The sequence below is a fragment of the Pristiophorus japonicus genome, chromosome 4, assembly GCF_044704955.1.
Source record: "Pristiophorus japonicus isolate sPriJap1 chromosome 4, sPriJap1.hap1, whole genome shotgun sequence".
In the NCBI taxonomy this organism is placed as follows: Eukaryota; Metazoa; Chordata; class Chondrichthyes; family Pristiophoridae; genus Pristiophorus; species Pristiophorus japonicus.
Window position 1 is genome coordinate 232,052,076 of NC_091980.1, and position 14,472 is coordinate 232,066,547.

Sequence of the window (14,472 nt, forward strand, 5' to 3'; positions counted from 1 at the left end):
CAGGACAGAAGAAAATCAGACCTGATCCTTTTTATGACATTGTAGACTTATTATTTTTCACTGCAAAAATGTGAGAATGAAAAATAATTTCATTTCACCGCAGTGGAAGCTATTGCAGCATGAAATGCATGACCATACAGCAGCTATGTATTCAAGACCATATTAATTAATTTTGATACTCTATACAATAAGATATCTTGCAGTACAATCACTCAAAAATAGCCCTGACAAAGATGTTATCCCATTAGGGTATAGTTGCTATCTAAAATTACAGTGAAATGTCAGCTTGATTTAATTAATAGCACTCTTGGCTCTAATTATAATCTAGGGTGATGCTTTAGTATAGTACTGAGGGAGTACTGCATTGTTTCTGTTCTCCAGTCAGGTATTAAGCCGAGGCCTTGGTTCCCTTTTCGGGTGGATGTAATAGATCCCATGGCAATATTTGAAGAATAGTGGTAATTTATCTCAATTGTTTTTTCCTGGGATCTTGCGATGTCAAAATAGGCTACTGTATTTGCCCAATTAAAAAAATTAATTCATTGGTTGTGAAGTGCTTTGAGATGTGATAAGATGCTATATAAATTTGAGTTCTTGCTTTTATTACAGGAATGATTTTAAAAAATCTTCAAATACTAATTCCGATCACGCCCATTTTTAGTGCAAGTCTGATTATCTGATGGCCTTTATTTTCCAGCGGCCACAGCTGAAAGAGATCTACAACGAACTTGGTTCCTTGTTATCCATTGACTTTGTATTAATCCTGCCCCAAGAGCTGGTGGAAAGAATCTTTTCATATTTATCCGCAAAGGATCTATTCAGGATGGCATGCTGTAACAAATCTTGGAGGGAATTTACAAACACTGACATTCTGTGGTAAATTAACATTTCTTTACTTGTTTTAATGTTACATTCTGACTGAGTTAAAATCATCTTTAAAAAAGAAATTATCTACTGTCTGTCGTCCAGTGAATCTGGACTAATAAATATAGACTGCAACAAAGGAGATTGGGACCCGAGTTCAAATCCTGCCCATTTAAATCATCTGTTTACTGGCTGTTCAAGTCCTACATGAAATTAGTTTATGCTGTCTCAGTTTAGTTCCTAGTGGGCATGGACTCAAAGGTCAATAACTCCTTAATACTACATTCATTGGCATAAATTGGCAGAGAAACTAACTGATGGCTGGTGTTAGAAAAGAACACAGTAGAGAGAGATGTGCATCTGTAGCTGGAACAAACTAAAAGGAGCTCTGCACAGGGTGCAAAACCTGACCTAATTCATGACACTGCCCAAGATGGAAAGTCATAGGGGCCAAAATGGCTCACCGCCCAAAATAAGTCACACCTAGTGCTCTGGAAGCGTTCCGGCCGCTCCAATGCATGGGGCGGACGATCCTGAGAAATTCAACACTTTGTGCTTTTTTTTGAAGCAGGCGGAAGTGACCTCATCATTGGGGTGGAGGTGAGGTCGGGTTGGAGTAGCCGCCACTAGCGGGGTGGAGGCGTGGGCGGGTCGGAGTGACCGATACTCCAAGGCATCAGCGCCGCGCTGGTGATGTCCTCACGCTGGCGCGTCAAAACGTCCCTCCCCTTCAGTTAAAGGGGATGGCCGCTGCGAACGCTGCAGCCACTTCAGTGACAAATACTGGGCCACCAGGGAAGGTTTCGGCCTGGCCTGCGGGCTGGCCCCCAAGATGGGTGCCAGGCTGTCTGTTGGCGGCCCGACCGAGCCCGCGACCATAATTGTCGGCCCGACCTGACAGTTAGCCGACAAAAAATCGGCGACAGCACCGCCTTCCCTTTAAGGGCGGCCGTGCTGCCAAGCCACAGAAAGTGTGCCTGTCAGGGGCACCAACCGGCGGCGCTCCCGCAGGACAATTTTCAAAAGGGGCAATTTCCTGCGAGGCAGTTTCAGGAAGGGGTCACAGCCGGTCGGTAAGGGATAGGTGCGTAGAGTTTGGCGGTCCCCTACCTCAGTTTGCCGGTCCAAAACTGAGGAAGGGCAATTTATAAAATGGTGCCCCTCCGCAGAGACTCGGCAGCCAGTCCGCACCGACCTGTGGCTGACACTTTCAGGCGGCCACAGGCCTTATTGAAAGGGGCAAATTCGGCCCCATAGAATCATAGAAGGCCCATTGTGACTGTGCTGGCAATTTGAAAGAGCTATCCAATTAGTCCTAAATCTGACAAATCTATTATCCTCTGGTTACCACACTCCAACCAGTGGAAAACGTTTCTCCTTATTAACTCAATCAAAACCCTTCATGATTTGCTCCTATTAAATCTCCATTTAACCTTCTCTGCTCTAAGGAGAACAATCCTAGCTTCTTTAGTCTCTCCACAAAACTGAAGACCCATTTCCCTGGTAAATCTCCTCTGCACCCTCGCCAAGGTCTTGACATCCTTCCTAAAATGTGGTGAGCAGAATTGAGCACAATACCCCAGCTGAGGCACAAGCAGTGATACAACAACAATAGCAACTTGCATTTATATAACACCTTTAACATAGTAAAACATCCCAAGGCGTTTCACAGGGGCGTGATAAAACAAAATTTGACACCGAGCCACATATTAGGGCAGATGACCAAAAGCTTGGGCTTCGTTTAAGGAGTGTCATATACAGTAGACACCTCAAATCGCTGGAGAAATACCACCAACAATGTATTCGCAAGATCCTGCAAATCCCCTGGGAGGATAGACGCACCAACATCAGTGTTCTCGATCAGGCCAACATCCCTAGCATTGAAGCACTGACCACACTCGACCAGCTCCATTGGGCGGGCCACATTGTCTGCATGCCCAACACGAGACTCCCAAAGCACGCGCTCTACTTGAAACTATTACACGGCAGGCGATCTCCAGGTGGGCAGAGGGAACGTTTCAAGGACGCCCTCAAAGCCTTCTTGATAAAGTGGAACATCCCCAGCAACACCTGGGAATCCCTGGCCCATGACCGCCCTAACTGAAGGAAGAGCATCCGGGAGGGCGCTGAGAACCTCAAGTCTTGTCGCCGAGAACATGCAGAAAACAAGCACAGGCAGCGGACGGAGCATGCGGCAAACCAGACTCCCCACCCACCCTTTCCTTCAACGACTGTCTGTCCCACCTGTGACAGAGACTGTAATTCCTGTATAGGACTGTCCAATCACCTGAGAACTCACTTTTAGAGTGGAAGCAAGTCTTCCTCGATTTCGAGGGACTACCTATGATGATGTCTTAATTGAAGAATTATAGAATCATAGGATGGTTACAGCATGGAAGAAGGCCATTTGAACTGCTGAGTCTATGCCGGCTCTCTGCAAGGGCACCCCGTAGCCCTGCAAATTTTTCCTTTCAGGTACTTATCCAACTCCCTTTTGAAAATAGTGATTGAGTCTGCCTCCACCACCCTTACAGGCAATGCATTTCAGATCTTAACCACTTGCTGTGTAAAAAAGTTCCTTCTTATGTCGCCTTTGGTTCTTTTGCCAATTACCTTAAATCTGTGTCCTCTGGTTCTCGACTCTTCTACCAATGGGAACAGTTTCTTTCTATATACTCTGTCCAGATCCTTCATGATTTTGACCACCTCTATCAAATCTCCTCTCAATGGGAACAACTCCAGCTTCTCCAATCTATCCACATAATTGAAGTCTGTCGAAATCTCGACCTCAGAAAAGAATGACTCCGACACTTACAGCTCCGATGGAAGTTTCCCTTTTAATTTACTTGCTCGCAAGGGGTAGGTTTCACTCAGTCAAGGGCCAAATGAAACCTCCGCAATGGTACAGCTTCACAAGATATTTATACAGTAAAACCCAAGTTCTGGCCTCTCCCTGTGTATTGCTCTGTCTCACAGTCAGTGAATACAGATAAAGAGTTAATTACTATATCCTGGTACTGAAATGGTGTCAAGATATTCCCTTTTGTCAGGGTTATCAGAAAGCCAAACGGCCATTACTACATGAGTCATAGGTAATGGGCTATCACCTGTCTTGTATTGTATCAGGATTATCCAATTTCCTGGTCAGTTTACCTGTTTGCTTCAAATGGATGAGGTAAAGGAAAGAGATAATGGCTAGAAGATAAGGGTGGGGTGACATGGAACTCCTGTAGTGTAGACAATAGGAGAGCACCATGGGGGGTTACTTGTCTCAGCATGACTTGTCTCCTAGCTGTCTGATAACCATCAGCCATCTAACAGCAGGTTTAGCTGTTCATAATAAGCTGGCTGCTAAAATGCAGAAAGTTCTGGAAGGGCCAGGACTCCATTTTAATCAAAAGGCACACAAATACCGTATGGTATCAGCTTAGATAAAAATACATTTCCACATTCCCCCATTTTGTCCTTCACAAGGACAACTCAATCCATTCTGATCTTGTACAGTCTCTCCATTTCCATTTCTTTTAGTTTCATTACTCACTAGGCATATTATACCCTCAGGATTTCCTATTCTGGGAGTAATGCTTAGGAAGGGAGGCTGATGGTTATTATCATAATTGGGCTGGTACCATCCCTGGAAGGCTGTAAGTTTATACCCTGCCGACCTCCATTCTGTTTGCTCCTTTGTTTCTGGCCCCTTAGTTAGTTTTGTCCTGTTTTGCACTGTCAACCATTCTACCATTTCTGATTCGTTAAAGGGGACAGATCTCAGGGGAATACCCCCCTGGAGTGGACAGGTACATGGGAACATATCCAACAACTTGACAAGTTTCTTTCTTGAGCATACCTATGACTCAGTGCCATAAATACGTTTACGTGCAATTCCCTTCGGTGGTGGGTCTGTACCCCTGGTGTAATCAATAATGTGAAGTAAAACCCTGTCAATCCCAGCACCATCAGTCCCCATAGTCCATACAGTTCTTTATTCAGTCTTCCTTTTTCTGTTCCTCTGATTCCTTCGTCCCTTCCTCCTGGTCGGGTGCCCGTTTGCAATGGGATGCGTGGATCCATGTTGGTCTTTCCTTTACCTTGATTGCAGTATTGGTCGCCAGCAGGACCTGGTATGGTCCTTCGAATCTTGGCTGTAGACTGCTTTTCCTTTTAAAAATCTTGATGTAAACGAATTCCCCTGGCTCCAGGTTATGACACTTCCCTTCCGCTGGCTTGACTTGGGCTTCCTTTACCTGTGAATGAAAGCTGGAAATACATTTGGTTAGTGCAATACAATAATTCAACATATTTTCCTCCATTTTGTGGATGTCCATCTGTTTTGCAGTAAATGGTGCTGTAAAAGGTAGTCGTTGGGGACGTCCCATAACTATCTCATGTGGTGACAAGCCTGTTGTTCTGTTGATTGCAGATCGCATTACCATCAAAGCTAAGGGCAGCAGTTCTGTCCATTTCAGTCCAGTGTCATTGCATAGTTTTGCCAGCTTATTTTTAAGCATTCCATTATATCTTTCAACAAGTCCAGCTGATTGTGGATGATAACTGCAATGAAAACGTTGATTAATCTGTAAAGCTTTACACATTTCTCTTATGACAGTTCCCGTGAAATGTGACCCGTTATCACTGGAAAGCTTAGCAGGGATTCCGAAGCGCGGTACAATTTCTTTTAACAAACATTTAGCAACAGTAGTGGCATCGGCCTTTTTACATGGAAAGGCTTCAATCCATCTAGAGAACACATCTACAATAACTAATACATACTTGGATCCCATACACATAGGTAATTCAATAAAATCCATTTGTAAATGTACAAAAGGCCCGACTGGATTTGGGTGGGAGGCAGATTCTACTTTTTCCGTCTTACCCGGATTCATTGTCTGACAGGTAACACAATTTTCACAGATTTGTTTTGCAATTGCCGAAATACCTGGTGCATACCAAGTTGCCAAAATATAATCTGCCAATCCCCCTTTGCCTGCATGTGTGAATGTATGAACACATCGGGCAATCCATGGAAGTAAGGATCTAGGGGCCACCACGCGGCCGTCATGGTGAACCCATATTCCTTCTGGATTTTTATAACATTGATCCTTCGTCCAGGTCATCACCTCCTCCGTACTGGCCTGTGTCTGAAAGGCCAGCACGTCATTAATAGTGGGTGGCGGGTCTGAGCAATTATTTTTCCTTAGTGGGAACAATGACACCTGCATCCCCCCTTTCGACAGAGCTGCTGACTTAGCTGCATTATCAGCTCTGGCATTCCCAAGTGCCACCTCATTCGACTGGCCTGTATGTGCTTGGCATTTGATAATGGCAAGTTTTAAGGGGCATTGAATGGCTCGCAGGAGATTTTCCACTTGTTCTGCATTTTTGATAGGGGTTCCTGAAGAAGTCAGGTACCCGCGAATCTTCCAAATTTGTCCATAGTCATGTGATACCCCAAAAGCATACCTGGAGTCAGTGTAGATATTAACTGTGTGTCCTTCAGCCAGAATACAGGCTCGAGTTAACGCAAACAATTCGGCTTGTTGGGCTGAAAAGGAGTCTGGAAGAGAGGCTGTTTCGACAACATTAAACTGAGTTACAATTGCATAAGCCGCTCTAGGTTGGCCCCTATCATTTCGTAAGGCTGATCCGTCAACATAGTACACTAGCTCAGGGTTACACATTGGTACATCTGTTAGATTGATACGTGGTTTAGTCACTAATTCGGTTACCATTTCACATGAATGGGGTTCACCGTCGTCTTCCGTTGGGAGTAGAGTGGCTGGATTTAAGGTAGTACATCTTTTGATGATAAGGTTCGGATTTGATAACAGTTCGACCTCATATTTAGTGGTTCTTGCGGAGGTTAGGTGGCACACTTAGTAAGTAAAATCTCAACAGAGTGTGGGATATACAAAATGGTCTGATGATTTAGAGTTATTGTCTGAGCCTGTTGCATAGCATAATAAGCTGTTGCCAACGAAGGAAGACATCCTGGTAGTCCGGTGCCACTGGGTCTAGTTGGGTACTGAAATATGATACCGGTCGCTGCCTGTCCCCATGTAACTGAGTCAAAACAGATTGTGCAAAACCCGACTTGTGATGCACAAATAAGTTGAATAGCTTAGTGTAATCTGGTAATCCCAAGGCTGGTGCTGAAGTGAGGGACTGCTTAAGGTTCTGGAAAGCATTCCGGGGTACTTCATTCCACATCCTTTAAGCATTGTGAGAATATAGTAGATTCATTCACAGCTCGTAGGTCATGGACAAACCTCCATTTGTGTGGGCTTCTGAACTGGACAAATCTGTGTGTTACACGGACTTCTCATTTATGCTTATAGTGATTCACAGATCACAGAATGTAAAGTACTTGTTTTCTAATCTTATTAAAAGGCTTCCAAACCCAAGATTTTTCCAATACACTCAAAATGTTGATCAAGGAGATCACCTGAAATATCTCAAAATCCCAATTCAATTATTGTACTGTCACTCTTTTATCAAAAAAAAATCCTCTTCCTGAGCTAGAAGCTTTTGTACCAAGAATTTACACCAAGGACAATGAGAGTGTACTCCCCCAGCCTGCACCTCGAGAGACTCACAAAGGCTTTTTAAAAAAAAAAGCATTACAACTTTTAACCACCGGGACCATGTCTCAACAAACCCATCCTTTGTGCATTTCCTAGCTCCGTAACCTCTCATCTGAATAAATCCACACCTGCGCTTCTAACTTAAAATGTCTTAAACTTCCCACATACAGGACAACACTATGAAGGGTTAAAAAACTTCACTTTGTTTGAAAAAGTGGGCGGAGCTAAAACAAACAGGCAGCTCCACAACTTTTCCAAACAGGTTTCCAGACACAAGGAAAAAAGACAGAAGCACTCTCATTCAAAGACAAGACATTCACAAGTCTCTCTCCATTCAATAAAGCTTTTTCTTTTACTAGCTTCATTTTTTTTTCATAAGTCACTATCAGGTTCTCTTTTTTTTTTACATTTGATTTACTTCCTCTGTTAATTTTACATGGGCTTGAAGAATCGGAACCCAGGCCTTTTCTATTACTTTCCTTTTTTTTTTACCTGGATCTCTGTTTATAAGACATTCCTCTAGACAAGTTGTTCTCTCTAAATTAAATGAACCATCGGGTGGAAATGGCCTGTTTTCACCCTTAGTCCACTTTACTGGTTTTTGTTTCTTTGGTCAATTGAAGACTGACCACAATTCTGGAGCATGACATAGGCTGTGTGCCTTTTGTGGTGTTTTAACTTGCTCCGGCACCCATTCTGGATGATTAAGATTTTCCCACAGTTTCTGATCTCACAATCCTTTCGGCCAACCGAGTTCTCTACGCCCACTTCTCCTGGCCGTTACGTGGCCTGAAAAGGCTCTTAATTCGGGCTCAGTCTGGGTGTGTGAGATATGTTGGCACGAACCAATCGTAGTTGATCAATCAGTTACTGTTTCTTTTCCCAATCAATCCTTGTGTTTTTTTTTTTCCGAATCACAATATTCCCTAGTGACTCTTCCCGTTTCTCTAATGGCAATGACTCACAAAGGTATTGCACACAACAGTAATACAAGGACAACAAACAATATTCCCGTGAGCACACAAATCATAACCTCTAAACAAATTCTCAGTCTGCGTTGTACGCCACTACAGACCGAGTCCTTAACTTATCCTAATAACAGCTGATAAAACTTAAGGTTCCGTACCCAAACTCTTTGATCGATTGCGCTCTTTTTTTTTTAATAGTCTTATCACATAAGAACCCCTTCCGAATTAAAAACAATAAAAATCTTATCACATAAGAACCTTCGATCGATTATTAGCGCTTTCTTTTTTTCTTTTCTTTTAATAGTCTTATCACATAAGAACCCCTTCCGAATTAAAAACAATAAAAATCTTATCATATAAGAACCTGGAACCCTTTTCGATCGACTAGCGCTTCCTTACCTACTGAAACCTTCCCCGGGCTGTCTCGAGATTTTTTTCAGAACCTGTTCTCTTCTGCTGGCGAGCTGAGAAAGAAATGGTTATAAAAAAAATACCTTTAACTTTTAAATGCCGAGTCTTGTAGATGCAGTACCTCAGCTGTGGACAACAGATTACATCTGCGATTCAACAGTGAAGAAACCTCTTGTGAGCAAAGGCTCACCTTGTTTGGCCACCGAAGCCTTTCACTGGAGAGGCACTATGCCTGTATCCGTTTTACTCACAGAACAGAGAGTATGCATCTCGGTGGGACCTCCAATAACTGTCGAAATCTCGACCTCAGAAAAGAATGACTCCGACACTTACAGCTCCGATGGAAGTTTCCCTTTTAATTTACTTGCTCGCAAGGGGTAGGTTTCACTCAGTCAAGGGCCAAATGAAACCTCCGCAATGGTACAGCTTCACAAGATATTTATACAGTAAAACCCAAGTTCTGGCCTCTCCCTGTGTATTGCTCTGTCTCACAGTCAGTGAATACAGATAAAGAGTTAATTACTATATCCTGGTACTGAAATGGTGTCAAGATATTCCCTTTTGTCAGGGTTATCAGAAAGCCAAACGGCCATTACTCCATGAGTCATAGGTAATGGGCTATCACCTGTCTTGTATTGTATCAGGATTATCCAATTTCCTGGTCAGTTTACCTGTTTGCTTCAAATGGATGAGGTAAAGGAAAGAGATAATGGCTAGAAGATAAGGGTGGGGTGACATGGAACTCCTGTAGTGTAGACAATAGGAGAGCACCATGGGGGGTTACTTGTCTCAGCATGACTTGTCTCCTAGCTGTCTGATAACCATCAGCCATCTAACAGCAGGTTTAGCTGTTCATAATAAGCTGGCTGCTAAAATGCAGAAAGTTCTGGAAGGGCCAGGACTCCATTTTAATCAAAAGGCACACAAATACCGTATGGTATCAGCTTAGATAAAAATACATTTCCACAAGTCCCTCATTTCTGGAATCATTCTCGTAAATCATTTCTGCACTCTCGCTAAGGCCTTCAAATCCTTCATAAAGTGCGGTGCCCAGTTGAGCCCGAACCAGTGTTTTATACAGGTTCATCGTGATTTCCATGCTTTTGTACTTTCTACCTATATTCATGAAGTCCAAGATTCCGTAAGCATTTTTAACTGCTTTCTCAACCTGCCCTGTCACCTTCAACGATTTGTGCACATACACCCCTAGGTCTCTCTGTTCAAGCACACTCTTTAGGATTGTATCCTTTAGTTTATATTTCCTCTCCTTATTCTTTCTACCAAAATGTATCACTTCACACTTTCCTGCATTAAATTTCATCTGTCACGTGTCTGCCCATTCAACCAGCCTGTCATTGTCCTCTTGAAGTCTATCACTATCCTCCTCAATGTTCACTATACGTCTAAGTTTTGTGTCATCTGCAAATTTTGAAATTGTGCCCTGTACACCCAAGTCCAAGTCATTAATATATATCAAGAAAAGCAGTAGTCCGAGTACCGACCCCCAGGGAACATCACTGTATACCTTCCTCCAGTCTGAAAAACAACCATTCACCACTACTCTCTGTTTCCTGTCACTTAGCCAATTTCTTATCCATGCTGCCACTGATGAAGGGTCATCAACCTGAAATGTTAACTCTCTCCACAGATGCTGCTTGACCCACTGAGATTTCCAGCATTTTCTGTTTTTATTTCAAATTCCAGCATCGGCAGTATTTTGCTTTTGTATTAGCGCTCTTTTTCTGCTTCATCTTACTCTCTATCTCTTTTGTCAACGAGGTAGTTCTGATTTTAGTTGCCCTGGCTATTCCCCTAGTGGGAATGTACCTTGACTGTACCCGAACTATTTCCTCTTTAAAGGCAGCCCATTGTTTCACTACAGTTTTGCCTGCCAATCTTTGATCTCAATTTACCCGGGCCAGATCCATTCTCATCCCACTGAAATTTGCCTTTGCTCCAATTAAGTATTTTTACTCTAGATTGCTCCCTGTTCTTTTCCATAGTGTAAGATTTAGGATCACAGGTCACACACAGATACCCAAAGGGTCTTAGGAGTTATAAGGCATTTATTAAGGGTGCGATAGTTCAAATATAGTCAAACACAACACAAAATCAGGTGTTATCAGTTATTTATGTTCACACTGTTCAAATCGCTTTAGCTATTGTACCATGGAATGAATTATTCAATTCTAACACCACTCTGAAGAGGCTTTTTGGTCTCAAGTTATTTCTTCCAATCCACAATTTCTTACAATAGCTAATCTTTGAGATGTCTAGTGGTCGTGAAAGGCGCTATATAAATGCAAGTCTTTCTTTAAACCTTATGATACTATGAACACTGTTCCCCAGATGTTCACCACTGATACTTGCTCCACTTGACCCACCTCATTCCCTAGAACCAGATCCAGCAATGCCTCCTCCTCGTTGGGTCGGAAACATACTGATCAAGAACGTTCTCCTGAACCCACTTCAGAAATTCTTCCCCCTCTCTGCCCTTTACACTATTATTATCCCAGTCTATATTAGGATAGTTGAAGTCTCCCATTATCACTACTCTATCATTCTTGCATTTCTCAGTAAATTCTCTACAAATTTACTCCTCCATACTTTTCCCATGAGTTAGTGGCCTATAGAATACACCTAGTAGTGAAATGGCACCTATATTATTTCTTACCTCTAACCAAATTGATTCTGTTCTTGACCCCTACAGGACATCCTCTCTCTCCAGCATTGTAACATTCTCCTTAACCAATACTGCCACACCACCTCCTAACTTTCCAAAACCAGTGTGGGGCAGTTTTGGCCCCCCTATACCCAGGAATATTTAATACCCAATCCTGCCCTTTTATGAGCCAGGTCTCCACGACATCACATTCCCATGTGGCTACTTGTACCTGCAGCTCACTCACCTTGTTTACTACGCTTTGTGCATTCACATACGTACACGGTAAACCCATCTTAGACCATCCTGTGTGCTCTCTTTGTCTGACCCCACCTAATACCTTACTAATTCTCGCTTTAGTGCTATCCGTCTCTCCCAATCCTTTGTGCCCTTTGTTTCGCTTTTCTAATGCTACATCCTAGTGCCCATCCCTATGCTAACTTAGTTTAAACTCTCCCCAACAGCAGTAGCATACCTCCCTGCGAGGATATTGGCACCGGCTCTGTTGAGGTGCAACCCGTCCGGCCTATATAGGTCCCACCTCCTCCAGAACCGTTCCCAATGCCCCAGGAATCTGAAGCCTTCCCTCCGAACCATTTCTTCAGCCACGCATTCATCTGCTCTATCCTCCTATTTCTATACTCCAGAGATTACTACCTTTCAGGGCCTGCTTTTTAATCTCTTTCTTAGCTCCCTAAAATCTGCCTGCAGGACTTCATCTCTCTTTTTACCTGTCATTGATACTGACATGGACCACAACCTCTGGCTGTTCACTCTCCCCCCTCAGAATGTTCTGCAGCCAGTCAGTGACATCCTTAACCCTGGCACCAGGGAGGCAACATACCATTCAGGAGTCATGTTTGCAGCCGCAGAAATGCCTGTTTGCTCCACTAACTATAGAATCTCCGACCACTATTTCTTTCCCTGTCTTCCTTCTTCCACCGCGCCCCCCCCACCCCGTGCAGCTGAGACACCCATGGTGCCATGGGCTTGGCTCTGGCTGTACTCTCCAGAGGAACCATCGCCCTCACCAGTACTCAGAAAAGAATACTGGTTAGAGAGTGAGATGCACTCAGGGGACTCCTGCACGACTTGCCTCCTCTTCTGTCTAGCAGTCACCCATTCCCTCTCTGCTTGCGCACTCCTTAGCTGCAGGTGACCACATCCTGAAATGTGCTATCCACGTAGCTCTCAGCCTTGCGGTTGCACTGCAGTAATGCCAGCTGCTCCTCAAGCTCTGAAACCCGGAGCTCGAGCTCCTCCAGCTGACGACACCTCCTGTACACGAGGTTGTCCAGGACACGGGAAGCGTCCTGGAGTTCTCACATGGCGCAGGATGTGCATTCCGCTGGACCAAGCTGCCCTGCCATGCCTTTATTTATTCGACTATTAACTAACTTCTTTTTTTAAGTAACTTACCAGAAATAAACTTAAGACTTAAAAAAAAACAATCACCAATCAGCTCGTTCCCTTGCGCTGATGTCACTTACCTCACTCCCTGACACTCACGCTCCCTTCAGGCTCTTGGGCCTATCTTTATCTGCGGCCTCTCCACTCGCTGACCCGCAGGTCTACTCTCGTGTCTATTAACTTCGAGACTTTAGATTCTGTAGCTCCATTCCTTTTCAGTCAGAAGTCTCCACCCAATTCCTCCTCTCCATCACTTCCTGTGCTCACAAAATTCCTCACTCTGCTTGCGAATCACTCAGTTTGCGAATCTCTCAGCTCTGTTTCCAAGCTTTGTGCGTAACAGAGGCAAAGAGGTGGAGAGGTTGAGGAAGGGACTTCCGGATCTCAGGGCTTTGGCAGTTGAAGGCACAGCCACCAATGGTGGAGTGATTAAAATCGGGATTAAAATCAAGAGGCAAGAATTGTAGGAGCGCAATGATCTCGGAGGGTTGTTGGGCTAGAGGAGGTTACAGTGATAGGGAGGGGCGAGGCCATGGAGGGGTTTGAAAACAAGGATCAGAATTTTAAAATCGAGGCCTTGCTTAACCGGCATCCATCTATGTCAGCAAGTACAGGGGTGAAGGATTAATAGGACTTAGCGCAAGTTAGGATATGGGCAGCAGAGTTTTGGATGACCTCAAGTTTATGGAGGGTAGAATAAGAACATAAGAATTAAGAACAGGAGTAGGCCATCTAGCCCCTCGAGCCTGCTCCGCCATTCAACAAGATCATGGCTGATCTGGCCGTGGACTCAGCTCCACTTACCCGCCCGCTTCCCGTAACCCTTAATTCCCTTATTGGTTAAAAATCTATCTATCTATGATTTGAATACATTCAATGAGCTAGCCTCAACTGCTTCCTTGGGCAGAGAATTCCACAGATTCACAACCCTCTGGGAAAAGAAATTCCTTCTCAACTCGGTTTTAAATTGTCTCCCCTGTATTTTGAGGCTGTGCCCCCTAGTTCTAGTCTCCCCGACCAGTGGAAATAACCTCTCTGCCTCTATCTTGTCTATCCTTTTCATTATTTTAAATGTTTCTATAAGATCACCCCTCATCCTTCTGAACTCCAACGAGTAAAGACCCAGTCTACTCAATCTATCATCATAAGGTAACCCTCTCATCTCCGGAATCAGCCTCGTGAATCGTCTCTGTACCCCCTCCAAATTTAGCATATCCTTTCTTATGTAAGGTGACCAAAACTGCACGCAGTACTCCAGGTGCGGCCTCGCCAATACCCTATACAGTTGCAGCAGGACCTCCCTGCTTTTGTACTCCATCCCTCTCGCAATGAAGGCCAACATTCCATTCGCCTTCCTGATTACCTGCTGCACCTGCAAACTAACTTTTTGGGATTCATGCACAAGGACCCCCAGGTCCCTCTGCACCGCAGCATGTTGTAATTTCTCCCCATTCAAATAATATTCCCTGTTACTGTTTTTTTTCCCAAGGTGGATGACCTCACATTCTCCAACATTGTATTCCATCTGCCAAACCTTAGCCCATTCGCTTAACCTATCTAAATCTCTTTTCAGCCT

At 44.0% G+C, this 14,472-nt stretch overlaps 1 protein-coding gene across 5 annotated transcripts in view; it reads left to right on the forward strand.

Annotated features, from left to right (window-relative positions):
* Positions 1–14,472, forward strand: part of LOC139263300 (F-box/WD repeat-containing protein 7-like) — a 237,005-nt gene that overhangs the window by 142,053 nt on the left and 80,480 nt on the right. For all 5 annotated transcript variants that reach the window (XR_011593087.1, XR_011593085.1, XR_011593086.1 and 2 more), the window contains one exon: positions 698–876. Coding sequence is in view for 2 of the 5 variants with exons in the window: in XM_070879149.1 (XP_070735250.1) it covers positions 698–876 (179 nt within the window). In the remaining 3 variants the exon portion in view is untranslated. The remainder of the gene's footprint in view (positions 1–697; positions 877–14,472) is intronic.